The 20,667-nt window shown below is 38.4% G+C and overlaps 4 protein-coding genes across 8 annotated transcripts in view; 2 read left to right on the top strand and 2 right to left on the bottom strand.

The window, feature by feature from the left end:
• Kibra (kibra) overlaps positions 1-3,811 on the bottom strand; it is a 67,020-nt gene extending 63,209 nt beyond the window's left edge. Inside the window, exons 1-2 of one of the 2 annotated variants that reach the window (XM_064135355.1) lie at positions 2,838-3,811; positions 2,525-2,760 (exon numbers count right to left, since the gene is read on the bottom strand). The gene's annotated coding sequence lies outside the window, so the exon portion shown is untranslated. Of the gene's footprint in view, positions 1-2,524 lie in introns of both variants that reach the window. The other variant, XM_064135354.1, reaches the window with a different exon arrangement.
• Positions 3,812-7,937: 4,126 nt separating this feature from the next.
• Positions 7,938-10,919, top strand: LOC135169941 (protein FAM114A2). The gene is made up of 3 exons (XM_064135365.1): positions 7,938-9,905; positions 10,267-10,596; positions 10,729-10,919. Exons 1-3 carry the CDS (start codon positions 8,184-8,186, stop codon positions 10,801-10,803), a joined length of 2,127 nt encoding a protein of 708 aa, XP_063991435.1. The 5' UTR covers positions 7,938-8,183; the 3' UTR covers positions 10,804-10,919.
• Positions 10,920-11,210: 291 nt separating this feature from the next.
• LOC135169943 (nuclear pore complex protein Nup58-like) lies at positions 11,211-15,351 on the bottom strand. Of its 4 annotated transcripts, none has more exons than XM_064135368.1 (8): positions 15,093-15,351; positions 14,517-15,010; positions 14,110-14,323; positions 13,506-13,879; positions 13,022-13,246; positions 12,762-12,836; positions 12,627-12,663; positions 11,256-11,398 (listed from the first exon to the last, which is right to left on the bottom strand). In XM_064135368.1, exons 1-8 carry the CDS (start codon positions 15,161-15,163, stop codon positions 11,389-11,391), a joined length of 1,500 nt encoding a protein of 499 aa, XP_063991438.1. In that variant the 5' UTR covers positions 15,164-15,351; the 3' UTR covers positions 11,256-11,388. The 4 variants fall into 4 exon arrangements, with proteins under 4 accessions (XP_063991437.1, XP_063991438.1, XP_063991440.1 ...); XM_064135370.1 differs by lacking the exon at positions 12,627-12,663 and adding an exon at positions 12,414-12,446 and having other exon boundaries at positions 11,259-11,398; positions 15,093-15,344; XM_064135369.1 differs by having other exon boundaries at positions 11,271-11,398; positions 12,627-12,649; positions 15,093-15,348.
• A 375-nt stretch (positions 15,352-15,726) lies between these two features.
• The window catches only part of Atp8a (ATPase 8A), a 31,098-nt gene continuing 26,157 nt past the window's right edge, over positions 15,727-20,667 (top strand). The window contains exon 1 of the mRNA XM_064135357.1: positions 15,727-16,343. The gene's annotated coding sequence lies outside the window, so the exon portion shown is untranslated. The remainder of the gene's footprint in view (positions 16,344-20,667) is intronic.

The raw sequence follows: 20,667 nt of genomic DNA, 5'->3' as shown, positions 1-20,667 counted from the left end.
GAAGTGGGGGAGAACTCACGGAAAATATTTTTATTTTTTATTGTTGTTGAAATATTTTTGGCCAGAATTTCCTTAAGGGCATTCAAATATATTGTAAAGGTCAATTGTTTTCAAGTGTCAGATTTGTAAAGTCAATTGAGTGAGAGGAACTGGGGTAAAAGAAATTTTTTTAAGGAATGTATTAACTTCATGGCATCATCTAAACTATTTCTTGTCATCATAAGCGACAGTTTTGGACAGAGGGTAGACACGTGGAGAGATAAATAAATAAAGTTCTCAATGAAGTCCTGTCTGAAGTTTTGACAGAATAAATTATTAGATCCAAACAGTTGAATGCAGCTCAAACGTCTGATTTCTTAACGCCCCAGCAATATTTCAGTAACGACATGGTAAACCGAGATAAATTGACTTATCTCTCAGTCCACTTATTGAACAATATCGCCGAATCTAAGGGAGATAGCGAATTTTTTGTAACTACATTTTTTATAGAACTCATTTCGCTCCACGAAAAAGGTCATAATGAAAATTTCGGTCCCTCCCATAGATTCTGAAAAACTCATAAAAAACTGATTAATAGTCAAAGGTGACTTATCTCGTTTTATCACTCCGCTACTGATTTGTTTTATTTATTAAATATTGATGGAAAAAAAATGGTGATCACATGACTGTGCATGACAAATATTATTGAAAGATTAAGTAATCAGTATAAATTTAATTTTGATAATTGAGCAATATTTCATGACAATTTTCCAGACATTGCCCTGCTGACCCTATTCGAAACTATCTATTGACTCAGATTTCTGTCGTCAGAAATGTGGTTATAATTTTGCAAATAGATATATCTTCCAGTAGATAATTTCACTTGATCCAAAAAATTAAACTCAACACTTTCAGCCAAGTGGAATGAATGAAATCATCTAATTGGATTCATCAATTCATTTTCCCTGATAAGAAGACGCTATTTGATGGTTTCGAGGGAATCTAACGAACTATAATCGCAGCAGAAATATCAAAACCCTTTTTTTTATCAACAATTCCATAGCCCACGAATGATCTGAAATTTCTCTCCAACTTTCCTAATTCCAGAGACATTAACAATGAGCAGGAAATACTTTAACTTATTTTTCTCCCCAAACCAATGGTCTGATTATATCCAAAATATATCTGGATATACAAGAGAAAATCTCTGGTGAAATCTAGGGAATTTCAAGAGCCATAAAAAAATTTCTTGATATTTTTCCCTAAATTTCTTAGTCTCAAATATCGTCAATGAAACAATCGTATATTTTTGAAATCATCTTGTGTTCTCTCCACCTCACAACAGACTTCTGACTTTTATCTTTATTTCTCGACATGAGTAAATATTTAACTATCATCATCATTCCCGGAGTCTTTAACTTGTCAATTAATCCTATTGACTCTTTGAATTCCTGAGTTATTTGTCGTCCAAAATCCAATCCACTGAATCTGACATTCTAAAACTCCCAAGAAAACTTAGTCTCTCACACTGACAGAGTTCATTATTTCTATTAATGTATTTCTCTCGAAAAAATAATTGTACACGTTAATCAATTCCAAATAAATCAAATCTGACATTAAACACGAATTACTGATTCTATCAATTTTATTTATAACGAAATTTGTTGGACGTTCTCGCGAGAATTTTCAACTGCCCATTACCCCAAAGGCCTTCAACCAAATTATTAATTATTATTCCATTTTCGAACTATTCTGTGAAAAAAAATGGCAATTACTCGACTAATTGTCAAATTGGAAAATTAAATTTCTGTGTTATTAAACACTTAATTCATTATCAATCGGAAATTTGAATCGTAAGTTATTGTATTATTGTTAATATGTCAAACAGTAATTAATAACTTAATCATTTATTTATAGAGAAAAGGCTATTATTTAGGGAATTCATTATAATACTCTCATCCAAACCAACTAATTACTAAACAACCTCTGAACTCCTCATCTAAAAATATAAATAAATAGCAACCGAGATTGACTGTCGAAATACCTACAAAATCATTACTTGAGAATTAACAACAAATCGACTGTTGATTACCACTAAAATTCACCTCACTAAACAAATTGAATTCTGTCAGTGTACTTTGGAGTGAGAGAACCAACAATTCCCTCACATCATCAGACCAAAGCTAAAATATTTATCCGATAATGCAAACGAATAAAAACTGAAGTATCAAAATTAAATCAAAGTAAAATATTCTCAATGTCAAAAAATAAAATATCGAAATTCTCAAACTCCCAATCAAACGACAGTTCGATCAAAATTCCCTTCTCTTTGACAGATATCATTTTATCTGTCAATGTATTTTGTAATGAGACCACCGACAAACTCAGTCATATCATCAGATAAAAGCTGAACTATTAATTTAGAAATGTTAACTAATAAAAACCGAAGTAGCAAGAGTGGAAATTCTCAACTTCAAAAAATCAAAAAAATTCTCAAAAATCATCTTAATTCCACTCTTGCTACTCCGCCATCATGAATACCTACCTCATTATCATGAGCGGAGTGACGTCAGAGTCCCCGCCTTCAGATTCCTCTAGAGCGGAATTCCACCGTTAACATTGCCGGGAGAAGAAGTCAACAGGGGAAAGAGGTAGGGGGGGGGAGGGAGGTAATGGGAAGAGAGGGCGGCAGGAGGGGTGGGAGAGGGGAGCAGCAGAAGATGCGTGTCTGTTACCAGTTTTTTAAGATGTATATAAATATCACTGGACACGACCCAGGCACTGATCATAAAAAAAATATATATATAAATCTCCAGATCTCACAAACTTTCAATCGAACGTATCAATTAAAAATGCACCTTCCAATAATCCAACGAATTCCCGTAATGAACAGCAATCGATGTATTTCTTCACTGAAACCACTCGTCAGGATATATCCAGCAAATAAAAAAAAAAATAACAAAAATCACTCACTTCACCACAACCTGTTTATCCATTCCCCAGAACTGAATAAATTCTCAAGTTTTATCCTTTCATTTATCAACGAGTGAGTGATTAACTCTTCCCAAAACATCCAGCAATCGTCGTCGATTGTTTACAACACCGAGGTAACTAAAAGCAGTCGTATTCAATCGAAAGATGGCCAAACTACAGCGGCTAACCTCGTTGAAAAACTGATAAATCACTGTCACTCGATGAAATTTCCAAATTCCTGGTACCTGTTGTTGTCTTGTGAAGTGATCTCATAAACACTCACTCAGCTGAATCTCAAACCAAAAAAAAATCACTCATGTCCCACGGTATTCACCCCAATTAACGACGTCCTCCGTATTTTCACGAGCACAGAACAAATCACAAAACCGTTGAATCACAGAAAAAACAACAGAACCGAGTCCTCATCTCGTTTCCACATCTCCACCTGTTTAATTTTGTCGAAAAAAAAAAAAAAATTATTTATTAATCGCGGTGTGGCACAAGAACGAGGAAAAGTCCCGTGAAAATACAACGGACACAGACAAGTATTTTGTGTCTACTCACCAGCAACGAGCATGCCGGGAGTTCGAGACATGCCTGAACGTTTCATGCCGTTGCGAGTGAGGCTCTTTCTCAACTCTGCGCCTCCCCTCTCACTCACATCGGCTTTTCCCAACTTTGTTGGGGACTAACTCCCTCTCTTTTTCACCGACAAGTTGTTTATTAACTCTGTCTCTATTCCACTCGTATGAAATAAAATACACTGTTGCTGGTGCTCTTCAACTGTGTGGATAAAATACATCGTCGCCTCTTCGCTTCTCCTTCTTCTTCATCGTCGATCTCTCACTTGCGCGGCCATTTTCCCCACCCCCCCCCTCCCCTCGCCTGCCCCCCCAACCGCCCGCCACTGACGCCGTACACCAGCGACGTTTGGCGGTATTCCACTGTCACGTTTTCTCTCTCCCCCCTTCTCCTCCCCCATCCCCCCTCCCCCAGTGGCACCGGTGGGGACAGTATAAGACGGTTTCTCGTGTCTCTGACCGCTGTGCACGAATGACGACGATTCAGCGCGACGCGAACCGAAGGGGTGAGGGGAAGGGGGAGCCTTTGCCCTTTTACGAGTTTCGCGTGTTTTACGGGGGGTTCAAGGGGGCGCCACTCGACGGCGGGAGATTGAAATTCACTGGTGCTTTATTTTGATTTATAATGAGTCGGGAAGTAGATGGGATTCGATTTGGAATCGCTTCTGATAGTCGTGGGCTTCATTGGGTGGTATTTATGGGGTGTAATGTAAATATGGGGGGTGATTTAGAAATTGTTGGTGCTCCGGTCGTGGGGGTAGAGGAAAATTCGTGGATTGAAAGGTAGATATAGGTTGGGGGAGTCAACTGGAAAATTATGAAAATTTGGATGTGCGGGGTCGTTATTGGTTGACGTTTATAGAGTGGAATTGAAAAATATTTGAAATTAGAAGTTGTGCGTGTGGGAAAAATATGAAATTTCATGCAGTTTTTTTTATTCGTGGGGAACTGGTTAAAGGCACTGATTTTAAATAGTTTTGACAAATGATAATTAATTATACATTTTAATTATGTTTAATAATTTGGAGATGTTTTAGAAAACATTTTTACGATTTTACTTTACGAATTTATTAGGTAGAGTTGGCAAACAAATCATCAAAAATGTTTTTAAAATATTGAATAGTTCCCAAATAATTTGGGAAATTGATGGCTGAAGGTCAACTCATTTTGGGGGCGAATGAAACATCCGGAATGAATTAATTGCGATTGACAGGGTAGTAGGGGTGGGAGTGATAGATAGTTTGGAATTGTGGAGGTGGCTTCGAGCGCAGGTGGATCCACGCTGAAGGGACGGACGGGGGTGGACGATCTGACGACATCTGCCGAGGAAGAGCCGACGTTTGGGAGGAATGTGGCGCGTGGCGGGGATTTTTTTGGGATTTTTTCGGATCGGAACTTGCGATCCGGACGCACCATTTTCCCTTTCGGCCAGGTCAGACGTAAATGAACAGTTCCCGAACTTTTTCTGCACAGGGTGGCCATCAATCTTTCGATTCCTCAATAGTACATGAGAACGAAATTTCATCATTAAAAAAAAGGGGGTGGTAACGTTTTTTGTCACATCTATTTCTACTGCGAAAAAAATGACAACAAATTTATAAATGAAAATTCCTTGACGGATTCAACTTGAAGTTTTTGAATTGTTTTTGCTAAAAGTCGTTTGTTGATTATCCGAGAAGAATAGAAACTCGTGGAAATGAAGGGTAGATTAGATTACCGGAACTGTTCTCTTTATTTAAATGTCGCTGACTAAACAAAATTCTCGGCTTTAATCTGCTGAGCTTGAGCAAAAGTCTGTGGAATTAGCAATTCTTCATAAATTCATGACGAGATATTTTTGAAATTTGGAAAATTCGAATAAAAAAGTAATTTTTATTAAATACTTCTCCCCATTCTTAATAAAAATTATCTTCTCTTTCGCAAGAAGTCCGCCAAAGGTTTATTACTATTTATTTACTGCTTAATAAAAATTATTTCGTTACGTGAACAATTTTCCTTGAAAATTTTCAATTGAGCAGTACATTAATCTCTAAAGAAAATCTCTGAAATTATAATTATTGCGACGATTCTTTCCCTAAATTACCAAAAAAATCGCAATTAATAATATTAATTACTCCTTTAATTAAAGTTTCCTAAATGACAACATTTATTTCCATACAACCCATGAACATTCCCATTTCTTCATGTCTGTTTACGACTAAATGTGTCGAATGAGAAATTCAAGAATTTAATGAGTAGATCGAGTTGGCAGAACTGTCTTGATTATTCCAATTAATCTACCCCGATAAAATTCCAGATGGCCCATTCTTTCTATTCTGAAATACCTCGGGCTCATGTACCGATGAAAATTCGCAGAAGACTTAGACTCTGTTTTGACACTTTGAAATACGAGATGATCATTCGAATTTAATTTAATCATTTTTTTATCATGTATAGAACTATAGAATTAATACGATAATGATATACTAAACATTTTTATGTATGGATGGAGCACGTGGTAGAGCTAAAGTGTCGACAGGGATTGACGTAATTGTTATGGCTGATGCGTAACGCGCCAACGATAAAATTACGAGATGAGAGAGTATCATGTAATCGTTGTTTATTCACTGGCCTCGTGTCCGATGCCGATGACCTCTTCCACTAATTGTCAATTTCACTTGATTCTCATTGCTATTTATACTTTTTTGATGATGAGTTCAATTATCAGAAAGTACATTTCAAAAAATAAATTTTTTTCCCATAAAAATACAACAAAATCTTTTTGCAGAAACGAACTCAATAAAAAATTACTTTTCTCTATGTTATTTAATTAATTCTATATCTTAATTCTATATCATAATGAGGGAATACCTGTCCCTCATTATGTTTTCATTTTGGGCGTAACGTTTAATGACACCAGTGACCAGTGCAGATTGACAGAGGTCAAGGACAGGCCCACAAGGCCAGGTATCCCAGCCACCATCTGCAACTGGTGGCAAAGCCGATTATCCTCAAAGATTTCATTGGGGCTTTTGACGACTGGAATGCAATGGAAACTTCACAGTCGAACACCTGTCGTACCACCAGCTGTCTTATTTCGCTCCCTATCATCCGAATTCCCTCCATTACCTCCAAAACCTTTCAGACAAGGGCCCACTCAGCGCTGGAAGATTATATTCTTCCAGACAAAAATAATTCAGGGAGAAGTTCTTTATCGAAATAAATTTATCGAACGATTTTATTGATTGCAGAGGGAGATTCCTGGAATCCCTTCAACACACACAAACAAAATATAATTTTGCCACTACTATTTTTGTTTTTAATCACAAAATGTTCGACAATTCGATTTTCAAAAATCACTCTAAATTCTCATGAGAACAATATTTAATTTGGAAAATTACATGTTTTTTCTCAGTGTTTAGATTAATTCCCCACTCATTAGTGATTAAAATTGATCGAATATAATATCTGAACTGTTGATTGGATAATGATCGGTGTTTTATGCGAGCGAAAATCGTTCACGTGCATCTAACGACACTAAACAAAACTTTTCACAACTGAAACCTTGAAGAGTCATAAACCCTGAGGCTCTCTATGTTGAGATGAAATTTTAAAAGCCACAATATTCCTTTTCACAATTTTATGATCCTTAATGAATACCCACAGGATCATTGACGTCTCGAAATGTCGTTCGAATTTTGCATTGTCTATATTTTTTTCTATCTTTTTCAAAAGTTTCTCAAACTAATAGGACACAGCAAGGAGCGAAAATTAATTTGTTTTGAAATTTTGTTCCGTTGTTATTGCTCCAAATGAGAGGTATTTCACCATAGTCTTCTGATTGTTGAACTAAAATGTAATAGATATGGTGAAGAGAAATTGAATATAAATTATCTTTTAAATCGTGGCAGATCTTGCTGTGCAAGAGAAAAATAAAGTTTTCGTGAGACCTTTGTATTTATTTATTTAGAAATATTAAACAATTATATTACTAAAGAATTGGAGAATGATTATAGATGATAAATTATAACATATCAATTATAATATTATAATTCTCCTTTAGCACAAGAATTTCCTAATTATATAATTAATCCTACTAATTACGAACGAATTTCCAATTAAATTAATTTTACTGTTCATAAAGAAGTCGTAAGACGAGATAATTTTACTTATATCTCCGAATCTAAGCGAGATAGCAAATTTTTTATTATAACATTTATTGCAGCACTGAGTTCACTCTACAAAAAAGGTCCCAATCAAAATTGCCCTATCTCCCCTACATTTTGAGATATTCATCAAAAACTGTTCAATGGTCAAAAATTGGTCATCTCGGCTTACCACTTCAGTACTGAATCCCCTTCCGCACCTGGTGACTCCCAGCGCATGCGCAATGAGACCGAAACGCCACGACGACGACCTCCGGAGTCAACGAAGAATGTCTGCCCCACGTGATCCAAATGTTTGTCATAAGTACGTCATAACATAATGAAGATGTGACAAAGTGAAACAAAAAACAGTTGGAATTCATTAAAATCACCAAATTCACTTAAACTCCCCCCATTTGTGGACCAATTTCCCCAAAAATCTCACCCCACCGTTCCTGAACGAACGACCTAGTAATATCCGTGGGCTAACCCCCTCAAAAGTGTCGCCAAATCACCTGAAAGAACGATGGCAACGTCCGATAGCGACGACTTCGAGAGTGCCGACGAGGAGATAGAATTTCGGGAAAATTCGAGGTCATCGAGACCCCAGAGAAGCCCACAACGTTTCAACTCAGTGGTGGACTCTGACAGTGACGATGACCAGTGTGATTCAGGCTCCGAGAAGAAATCCTGGACGTCCAGCATCCCCACAGGCCAATACGAAGCAGAAACAGCTGTTAAAGTGGAGAAAAATTTGTCTGAAGAGCTGAGAGAGTCAGAGAGGTCCAACAGCACCAAAAAACCAGCAGAAAAAGGCCAGACTCCATCGCAGACCTCTACGACAAAGGAATCTACAACTTCCGTTAAAGGGAACAGCGTTTCTGCTTTTGATAGAAGTGATAAAGCCGATGAGACCAGCGACCAAAAGAGTGATTCAGCCCTGGATTCATCAGCTAAAGTGGAATTGTCTGAAGTTGGAGGTGTTCCCGAGGAGAAAGGGACTGACGATGTGATTCCATCGGGTAAAAGACAGCAAAGAGCTGAGAAACAACGAAAGGAGAAGCCGACGAAGCCGATGGGACTGGGGGCCAAGAAATTGGGGGCGAAAAAACTTGACGAAAGGCCTCGACCACCTCCTGAGGACATTTTTACTCCGGAGGACATACGAAGAAGAGCCATCGAGGCTGGTAAAGAGCCACCGATGATCCAGGAGTGTTGGGAGGTCGATGATGACGAAGCGACGAAGATACTTCAGAGCGAGAGCCAAGGAATGAACACCTGGGTGAAGAAGGGAAAGGATTCTCCTGACTTCCATGACGTACCTGAGGAGCTGAAGTCCAATAAGAGTTTTAAGGAGGTCTTTCAGGGTACTGTGGGGAGTGCGGGAGATGGATGGGAGAGCTTCGGGGATGAGGAAGTGAAGAGGGTGGAGGAGAAAACTGAGGCCAAGGTGGTTCTCGATAAATTGGTGGACAAAGAGGATGTTGGGGGATGGGGTGGCTGGGGCAGCTGGGGATCTTCCCTACTGAGCACCGCCAGTGCGGGGGTTTCCACGCTGACGAGCCATGTCTCCCAGGGGTTGTCCATGCTGGAGGAGAGCATGGGGGTGCCTGATCCGGAAGAACTTGTGGAGAGTACTCAGATAGCAGAGGCAAAAGAGGAGAATCCTTCAACGCCTGAAGAAAATCAACCTCAAACAGGATTCGGTCTGGGGAGTTGGATGTCTGGAGTGTCCTCAATGACGAAATTATTCGAGTCGACGGGAACAAAAGTAATTACAGGCGGTCTCGGTACTCTAGAAACAATCGGAAAAAAAACAATGGAAGTTCTTCAAGAGGGTGATCCGGGTCTAAAAAAGAAACGAGCCTTCTTCAAGAACGAAGTTGAGAAGCCAATTCTCTCGCAAATTCTTCGAGAAGCTAAAGAAAAGGCCGAATCTGCTGAGCATTCAGTTGAACACAGCCAAATGACGAAGACATTTGAAATTCTGTTCGACGATGCTCAGGGCCTCGTCCATCTGGAGGCACTTGAAATGCTGTCGAAGCAGATACGCATGAAGATAGAACACAAATTGGTTACTTTGGATGCCGATGAAATGATGTCTGTGCAGGAGACACTCGAGGAGGTGAAGGAACTCTGCGATCTCGGGGAGGAGGACGAAGATGATAAGGAAGGGGACTCGGAGAAGACGATCAAGTCGGCTTGCGCTGATCTGGGTGTTAGCATTCATTATGGAGAATTAAAAGAGGTCATTGACATTCGCAATTTAAAATCCGTAGATGGTAAATTGTCGTTAAATCTGGATGAGGTGTTCCATAGGAAATGAGTTAATGACTTATTTCACTAGATTAAAAAAAATTAAATGCCTCTTGGAAATTCAGATCAATTAATTTTTTGTTTTTCTCAGTAGTGGAATTAGAAGATACATTTATTTTCTGTTTTTATTTGAAACAAAAAATGAAGGACTCAGATATTTTTATAAATTATCAGGAACTTATACTAAAAAATATTTTGCATTAGGGGAAAAAAGAAAAAAAAATGGATCTTCTAATTATGTATGATTTTTTTTATGATGTGTATAAAATTTCTTTGTTTTTGCCTTTTTTCAGATTTGGGATGAAACTAAGAAATATTTAACTGAGGTATCGACCCCAGGATCAACCGTAACCGAAAAAGAAATTTTCCAAAATGCGATATCGACATTGGCGAGACTTACAGCTTATTCTGTCGAAAGGTTCCACAAAACGGCTGAACTTCTGTTGGTTAAAGATCGCCGTAGTACAGTTAATGAGGCAGATGCACTTGTGCAGTTGACAAAAATTTTATCCGCCCAGATCAGCACAGCAGCGAGTTTATTTTCAAAGTGCCTCAACGAGAGGAATAAAAATGGGGAGGACAAGCCCAAGGAGTCTCACGATATCACTACGATTTTCCTAGAGGTAATTACCCATCATTCCTTGAAATACTTATATTTTTTTACACCGAAGAGCGTTCAACTGAATCACATCTTCACGTGGTAATCATTTTGCTAACTAAACTTTTGTTAAAGTTTCAATTTTTGTCAATTCCAGGCGACCAATGCCAGTTCATACATCGAAGATGCATTCAGGCTATTGATTCCGATCCTCCAAGTGGGTGCCCTCTAACCACCTCTCCCCCTTACTCCCCTTTTTCTAACCGAATTTTCTACGAAAAGCTCCAAAAAATGGTGTTTAATAAACTTCAGTATTCTATCGACGAGAATAAACGTCTTTGTTACAAACCGCTGTCATTAATTAATTAAAAAATTACTTTATTACACAAAAAAATGTATGATATAACCACGATAGCGAGTCGCATAGTCTTAACGATGTCAATCAAACAACGGAATAATTCCACATCATCGTGACCTGCGCTCAATTCTCTCGTGGAGAACAACAATCCACTGTTCCATCCATCTTCCAGGAAATTGAATGAAATTCAATTTCCTCACAAGGCATCTGTTTCCTATTTGCGCATCAAATTAATTCCAATCCATCAATCAATGCATTGAATTCAGCGCCTTACACTTGTATCAGTGTTTGCCACGTTTAGTACCAACTGGTGGTTTTTGCAGCTGAAAATTTGAGCTCGTTTCGCTCGTCGACAATGGTGCGGTCAGATTTAACGGTGGATTGAAATTTAAACTCGCCGTTGGTGGTTTCATCGTAGCATTCATTGTAATATTTGTTGCCGATGGCACTGGCGTTGCATTACCCCAAGCTGGAATCCACACATCCACGAGAAAAAAGAAAATTTCTCATTACAGTGTTTTCACATTTTTTTTTCTTCATATTCTAATATTAAATTTATTGTGACAGAGAATACGAACCGGTAATGTTTCTTCGTATATGCTCTGCACATCGGTAATTATTATTAAATATGTGATTAATCTTAAAATGGTTATACAAGTGTTACTTTTATCAATTAGCAGTTAAATGGCGAAAAAGCGATTGAGTTGATAAATTAATTGTTGATTACTCTGGAAATGTTTTTGGACGAACGAGGTTTAGCGGATTTTTTAAAAGCAGAAGATGATATAAAGACAACGAATTTCATGCAGAAGAAAATAATTTTGTAGCTCATTTCACCCAATTGATAATTTTGGAATTTTTGATTGATCAATTGAAACGAGATAAGTAACTTTTGATCAGTTTTTGATGAACATCTCTGTATCTAGAGAAAATAGCGAAATTTTCATTAGATACTTTTTTGCGGAGCGAATCGAGTTCTACAAAAAATGTCATGACCAAAATTTCGTTATCTCTCTTCGATTTTCAGATATTGCTGAGAAATTCGGTTCAGATTTTTTTTTCCTGGAAATATTCTTCGACATTTATCACCAATTGTCTAGAATTACCAACACAATCTGCGGAAATTGTTGGAGTTCATTCTCACACCTCAATAGAATAATAATTAGTAGGAAGAACAAAGTTGATAATCCAGCCAACTAAGCAGCCGCAACCGTGTAAAGCACGAGAAACAAAAAACATCCAACCAATGAAAGAAGAAACGAAAGCCAAATATATATTTTTTCCCATTATCAATATATTTTTGCGTGAAAAATTGATGATTGATCGGTATTTTGTGGAATTACTATTAATGACGTCTCCGAATTGTCGACTGAGATGATATACAGCAAAAGTTAATAACAATGGGATGTTTGAATGACCGAAAGCCCTCGTAATGTTTTAAACAGCAGGGGGCAGACACAAAAATAAAAAAAAATTTCAAATACCTCAATAACTACAAAACAGCGATTACTTATCCCCTGGAAAGGCAAAATAATAATGAAATAACGATAAAGAAACTAGAGAAAAATCATTAACTACTGTAGAAACTTGACTGTGTGGAGACGATTGCAGCTAAATAATAATTCATTTATAATCTGCGTAATTGTTCGTCAATGAGTAGAAAATTTATGCAGTTTAATTATGTTAGTGTAATCTACCTCACGTTAGATCCACGCAAGACCTGAACGGAGGATACTTTTATGGAACAGGCGTATTGATAAATTCGATAGACGCACGTCAATAAAGTCATATAATTTGTTTTTTTATTTAACTATTTTGCTGATTTTACTCACCGAGAGGATTCGCTGATCCATAACTGGGCTGTCGACCTGGAGTTATTGTCGTTGATGAGAGGAAACTCTTAATTCCTGAAGAGAAATGGATGATTGATGGGTTGAAGGAGATGAAAATTTTTTCGCGAAAATTTGATAGTTTTCGATTTCATTTTTTTTTACTATATTCAATTATGTGGTTGCTACCCCAAACAATTTGTATTTACAAAACTATCGAGCCTATCGAAATTTTTTAAAAAAATTATCAAAAATATATTTACCGGGGCCAAATGGAGTGGGTCCACTGGTGACCCTTCCAATGCTATTTCTACTGGTTTTTCCATTTGGTTTCATCTCCTCGAAGACATTTGTACTATCCTTAAGTATATATTTTCTTAAATTGAGGTACTGCTCCTTCTGCTGTTGTACTTTGGCATGAACACCTTGCAATTTACCAGCTACAGCCACCAGAGACTCGTGAATTTTGTTCATTGCCATGGTTAACTCTGAATTAAAGCAAAGACCATTATATCAATGAAAAGAAATTTGTCCCTGATACTTATAAAACATCTCCCCAGGCATTTTAGGGTGACGTTGTTAGCCAGATCCCTTAAATCACCCATGAGACGTCCACTTTTCATTATTTTTCAGAAAAGAAAATACGAATTCAACATTTTCCATGCGATTGTCATATCCACTACAAAAAAATAATTTCGAGGTTCTCGGGGTATTTATTACTCCCAATAAAATAAAAAAAAATGAAACCTTGAGGTGTCAATGCCCTAGGAGTCAGCATAGTTTGTATGAGCTTCTCCGTGGTTTCGATCTGTGATCTGAAGAGCATCAAGTCCTGCTCGAAGGTCTCAGCGAGCTCCATGAAGAACTGAAGAGGTGCATTACTTTCATATTGCAACCCAGGGGGAGTGTCGTGAGTTCTCTGTGAAATTTCCGCATTCTGGAGAGCTTTTGCAGTGTCTAGTTTCAATTTATCAACTAATGATCGATCTCGTTGGACAGATCCCGCCAGAGTCGTCAACATCTTCATGAGGGAGGCTGTGTCCTCGGAGCAACGGGTCAACGGTCTTGCTGAACCTCTGGCTATGTCCGAGCTCAGAGTTTTTTGCGTTTTAACAAATTCTCTGGAAGAATAAAACAATCAAATTTTTGTTACTGATTAGCTGATATGGCTGATTTAATTAGAAATATTTTCGAAACGAAGGTTTAGAATCTGTGAAATGGTTTTTGGTGTCAGTTGTTACAGAAATCATTCATTGTTCGTCAGTTCCTGCAGAAGACCCCATTAATTTATTTTTAAACAATGAGGTCGTCATTTGAAGATGAAGATAATTATTATTTTGTAAATATTTACTTGAATGCATCTATGGTCTGAGTGATTTCATTGGGTATAAGATTTTCCTTGGCCGCTGTGAGATTACTACTCCCCTGAGAAAGTCCTTTGTTGCTAATAGAAACATCCAACCCCCCTAGACCCTTATTTACACTAGTCGTTGCTGTGACTGGGGCTAGTGTGGCTGCAGGCTTAGCCCCGAAAAGCCCTCCTGTAGATGCAGCGCCAAATAAAGCTGAAAATCATAAGGAATTAATTATCGATACCTCAATTATAATTAAAAGTGTATAACGTTCATATTGAATTTATTAAATAATCCGCTGGTTTTTATCAACTAAATTAACAGTCCAAGGCACCATATAACCATTTTTTAATGTCATTATTAATGACATTGGTTTTATAACCAAAAATTAATCAAAGAAACTCACGTGCTGAGGTCGTTGGAGCTCCGAATGTGAGTCCTCCAGTGGCAGTAGCACTGGGAGTTGTCCCAAATCCAGTAACAGTAGCACCAGGAGTCGCTCCAAATCCAGTAACTGTGGTACCAGGAGTCGTCCCAAATGCAGTAGCTGTTGAACTAGGAGTTGCCCCAAATCCAGTGAGAGTGGTACTCGAAGGGGTTCCAAAGCCAGTGCCGGCAGAGCTCGTGAGTGTTCCAAATCCTAGGCCAGTCAGAGGTGCAGCAGAAGTTGCTGCAGGGGTACCAAATAAACTGGGTGCTGGAGCTGTTGTGGCTGGATTAGACAGCAACCCTCCAGTTTGAGTCTGAGGGGTTGCAGTTGCTGAAGTACCAAAAATGAAATTGGGAGCTGGGGCACTTGTTGATGGGGTGGCTGTTGGAGTTTCAAATGTTAGAGTGCCAGTGGCAGCAGGGGTAGGTGTACCGAAGGTCGTTCCTGTCAGGCCGAAGCCAGTTGTAGCTCTGCAGGGGGTTAAACAATATTTTCAAGACAATTGTCGATGGATCAACAGATTTTTCACATTTCATAACCTTAAATACTGACTTTGGCGTTCCAAATCCACCGAAACTTGTGTTGGCTGTTGTTGTTGGTGTTCCAAAGCCAAAGTTCGCCATTTTTCAGCAATTGGACAGTTACACCTCTTGTTCTTAATTTTATTGCGGCACTTTTCTCAAGGATAAACGTGAATTTGTTCGGCAAAACTACGTAAAATGCTACAACGAGTTGCTCCGGAGATTATCGGGGAGATCACTGACGCTTATGAAGTGACTTCAACCGCAAAATTTCGTAGCGGTGGTGCATGAACTACGACGGTGAACGTACCTGTTGGTAAGGAATTACCACGAAGTACGTGGCAGCTCATTTTCGATTCTTCAAAGGCCCCAGGAATATTCTAAAATCGATTCTCTCCTTTTTCGTGGCTCCTAGACCTCCTAAAGCGAAAAGGGCCCATCCAAGAGGGTATGATACAGGAAGGTATTGTCAACCTTTGACATCGCCGACACCAAAACAGGGGACGAGTACCTCCGGAAGCCGTTCGTGGCGTTGTAGCATACCCTTACCCTCCGGTATTTCCATGTGGCGCCCTCCCTCCTCTAGGGTGAGGTACAACGACGCTGCCGGCGACCGTCAAACCTCCCAAACCGAGCCCTCTACCTTCCCATCCTCTTTGTTTGTTCCGCTACCACCGCCGAAAGCCCCGCATTACCAAAACAATGCAGTGTAAACCCCCGGATACCCCGATGCATTTCTCAACGGTCTCGCGTGCCGCACGTGCGGCTGTTGCATCGTCCTATTTATCCCCCAAATCACTGCACCCCAACACCAAATAAATCCTCAAAATGATAACAATTTATCACGAATTACCGGTGTGCGTGAGTTCAGTGTGATAACGATCTCGCGAAGAACAAAGAGCTACTCCAGAGGCGAGTTGAAATATGAGTGAAAAATAAATGGGACAGTCCAGAACATTGTCTTTTCAATCCGTCCAGTGACCATCGGAAAATGTTTGTCGATATCTCGATCATCTCCAACGCCAACAACATCCCCAGTTAGTGTCCTCCTGTGTTGAACCCACCCCGGAAGTCTTCTAAGTTGTGTTTGTGCGTTTATCCTCCCCAGAGGTGCAGAAAGTGAAGGAAAATATAAGAAAAGTGACCGGTCCACGACGAAGACGAACGTCCTCGATATTTCATCAACAACGTGGACATCAACACACTGAGATGCTAGCTCGCTGCCAACATGAACACCACCTTGAGGATCATGTAGCTGATGTTATCTCAAGACTGACTTACAGTAAGTCACTTGTACTTGGCTATTAGTGGATAATCTTTTCGAGGACTTAATCCCTAGGATTAATCCCTGGGATGCTGGGTCAAAGGGGGGACTGGGTTGAGGTTATGAGAGGCCTTGAGATCATAATCCGGAGAGTCAGATGAAATCTGAGATGCGGTAAAAATTCTGAAAGTGGAGGTACTCGTGCGGGGGTCAGGCTTTGGATGACAAAATGTTGTTGATTTTTTTTTTATTGTTTAGGTGATTTTAGGGGAGGAGAAAGGTTTGGGGATTTTGATGTTTAGCCGATAAACAGCTGACCATTCTCATGTTTACGGAAATGCAATCGTGCGAGCTTTGGTTTTCGTTTCAATAATAAATGAGAGGATTTGGAACGTGGGGGGAGCTTTTTCGATTTTGTGTAACATGATGATGAGGCAGTGGGTTATGAGAATGTCCACTAATTTAGTTTGAATAATTTTGAATGAAAACCAAGTGACTAATTGATATTTCAGTCCTGCAATTTTTGGGATAATTAATTAACAAAACCCTTTGAAATAAGTATTTCATCTACAACCTCCGCATATCACGTATAATTAATTGTTCGAGTTAATTAATTAATCGCACGAGTCTGTAAAAACGTCACGAGTCTCTGTATACGCATCTTAAAACGGCTCAGATTGAGTCCAATTTATTGGCAATATACAATCTCATTTGAATTATGAATGTCGTCGTATTAATAGAAATGTTAAAAATAATTTACGTTCGTGGAAATAGTCGTGGCCGTTATTTTTAGTCGTGGAAATCCTTCCATTGAAAAGAGGAAAAGCTTTTTCCAAAGGGTAGAGTGTCACGTTCTATTGTCAATGGTTTTTTCATAGCGTCAGTGGGTGCGTGGGGTCGAATGAAATGTTAATGCGACGCTTGTACTTGAAAAACTTTGGAGGGAAAGAGAGCTTTTCCATAATGGGGATGTGAGAGGAATTCCTTTCAATGGGCTGAAAGTCGTTCGAGTCTTTCAAGTCCACCTCGTTATGATTCTGCATCGATTGCCAGAGCTTTGATGCATATTTAGAGCTTTTCACAGGTTGAAATCTCATTTTTTAAATTTACAGCCCCTCTTCTCGTCACCCGAAAACCCCGAGTTCACTTCGTCTCCCCCCTTCCCCCCTCGTATAATCCGTCTTAATTTTTTTTTTGACACATAGTGTCAACAAAAACTACATAGGTAGTGTTACATTGTTTAATTACCATAAAGATATTGATTTTCAGTTGAGAAACCAGATCCCAACGATAGTTTAACGGACAAAAAATGAAAATTCTAATTATAATCGAATTTTCTGGATTTTCCAGTCGGTTTTCAAATATTGGAAAAATTGGAAATATTCCAACTTTGAGAGACTAGTGGGGAAATTTTGAAAACGACTACATAGACGACAACAAAGCGCGTGGTCTAGTGGAACTCACAAAGTAAAACTCGGTCGTAAAGTCTATTATTTATGCAATAAACCTATAACTTGATGTGCAGATAGAGTTGCGGCTAGTAAAACAAGTAGTCACGGCCTCACGATATTTCATTGAAAATAATACGTAGAAGTGGACACAGAGACACTCGGACGTCACGGACCTGGATATTTTTATGTATTTCGGGTTAAATATAGAACAATGCCTATTCTTTAATTTTTAAGGCTGGATTTTTAATGATAGATGAGAAATTAATTTCTTGAAGTGATTTACAATTTTTCTAATACCTCGGGAAAAGGCAGAAGTCAATCCCCACGTTCTCCGCATTTTTCCAACTGACTTTTCGTTTCTAAAACGAATTAACTCGTAAAAATATCTTTTCCATTAATTTTTTTTCATGTATCATTTAATTAATTTCTTTACAATAGACTATGTGGCATGTCACACGTTTATTTTTATGAGGGATTGAAATAATTATCACCTCTGTCACCGCCATACATTGAATTTTACGCAAAACGACGCAGTGGACTGAAAATCAGTGTTCGAATATTTAACGTTGTGTGAAATATGGAATTAATGACAGCGTAAACAATTAACTCCGAGTGCGTAGAGGGGGAAAAAATAAAAGTTGCAGCTGTCTGCAATTGCGCATTGTTAATCAACTCCAAAATCATTTAATTGTTCCGGGAAGTGTGACGTCATTGAAATTTACAGTAATTAATTATTGTTCAGTGAAGTGCAGTAGTGCGTGTATCTGTGAATTTTAAGAGTGAAAATTAATGAGTCCACTGAAACACGATACACCGTCCAGCAGTGAATTTCATATCTTCCACTCATGTGAGTTAATTCAAGATTTACCACATGCAACAATAAAAAATCTTAATAATTCAGCATTTTTGTTATAACTAATAAGAAAACGATCGATGATTAATTAAAGTGATGACTTCTTCACTTTAATTAAGGATTGAACACTAGGGCACGTACTGACATCCTCAGAGGAGAGGTAAAGGAGCCGGGGGACGACGGACCTTCCAGAGAAGTTGGCAGGAGACCCCATAACGGAATGTGCTTATACGTCAGGAAATTTGGGAACTGGAGACGGTTCCTGGCGAGGGAACTCCATCAACGCGAAGAGAAACTGCTTGGAAAGAGCAGTCAGGTTACACCCGCTCAGTCAGTTGAATAAATCAAGAGACAAAACCAAAATTAATGGACGTCCAACTCTAGTCGAAATCTCACGATTTTGCAGGGGACAGATGGAATATTAGTACTTATATATGATTATATAATGGCACCTTTGTCATAGAAATTATGTACATAAAAGATATTATTGTACTGAAGGAAGTAGAGTTGATTATTTATTTATTTGCGAATTATTGAAATTAAATTTAATACATTTAATTTAGAAAATATTTTCATATTTAAAATAATAGATCAAAATAATATATGTACCATATGTTTAGTTAATAAATAATCTGTTGGCTTTACAACATTTTTATCTCAGTTTATGACTTATTTGTTTAGTTGTGTTTTCTTTTTTCACGATCACTGTTTTTCATTTCCAATATTCCATATCAATCTGTCGACGTTATGTCAATTCTGTTTCCACATTCACTCGAATCACGAATAATAATTTACACGTATTGCTGTGGCTATGGTATTCTATAGGCAAATCGATTCCACTGACTGCACACACCCATTGAGTTGTACAATTGACGAGTGAATCTAGTTCAAACTTCCACATGAGCTCAATTGTGGCTTTTCAATTGTGAGCAACTGAGAACTGATATGGTCCTGGCATTTTTCATTTCTATCCGGTTACGAATGTTAAATATTGATAATCGTTTAACTGATGGCGATATCTCTCGATTGCGAGATATGGTGGACGATATGGATTTGGGTACAGCAATGAATATCCCTCGTGGAGAAGATATTCATCTGTGAAATCCCTTAAGCTTTCGACCACTGTTATCGCTTCAGCGAAGTCGGGGAAGAGCTTTGCGACTGTTGAATGAACGATTCTGCTGTTATTAATGGAAAGGGATGTTATATGTTCCGAAATTTGTCGGGTATTCGAGGGGAGTTTTTGGGGATTTTAAATTTGACGAAATCTGAAGAATTCCAACAATTTTAGAAATTTTTAGATTTGAAAAATTTAAATAAAAATGGGAGGGCTCCTTTCACCCCCATTCGGTTATTGTAGACTATTTCAAATGGAGTTGAACTTTAGGGTTCATAATTTTACTTTGGAAATTTTTTTTTAATGTTTTCTTCCCAACATATCATCAGAGGATTTTTTTTATCTTTTTTTATGTGGGAGATATCATTTCGTCTAGACTTATTATTTTTTTCCTCGTATTTACCAAAGGTTTCCCTCTCCCCCTCTAGTTATTTTAATCTCAAAAATCCATTCGAAGAACATTAAATTTTCACAATGTGTGTCATCCAGTCGGCGATCTTGGCTTGTTAAAATCAATAAAACCTTCGTCCACAATCCTCTTGGTCGAAAAATTCACAGACCAATAATCTTTTTATTAGTCTCCTTGAACTCTCAGGAAAACTCAGCAGTAATTTACTCATATCAACTCTAAATCTTGTTTATTACTCTCGATTTTTACTGGCTAATGGTCGTCTGCTTCGCGTGTCTTTACGTTTCAGCAAATTGGTTGCAAATTTTTGTTTTTCGGTGGAATGAATGACAGCTGTGGATTACGTAGTCACTAGACACATATTGTCAGACGAGGAGTCAGCCGAAAGTGGATACGGTGTGTGTTGGGTGTGGCAGATTCACTGGCGTTCTGTGCTGCACGAAAATGGAGTGGGTGTGTACGGTCTCTCGCCTTTGCCCTCAATTCCCCGGTGAAAATCTCATCCACAGGAA

The sequence above is a fragment of the Diachasmimorpha longicaudata genome, chromosome 16 (assembly GCF_034640455.1).
Source record: "Diachasmimorpha longicaudata isolate KC_UGA_2023 chromosome 16, iyDiaLong2, whole genome shotgun sequence".
NCBI classification, from domain to species: domain Eukaryota; kingdom Metazoa; phylum Arthropoda; class Insecta; order Hymenoptera; family Braconidae; genus Diachasmimorpha; species Diachasmimorpha longicaudata.
The sequence above is the reverse complement of the archived record's forward strand: the minus strand, read 5'-3'. Positions and strand labels throughout refer to the sequence as shown.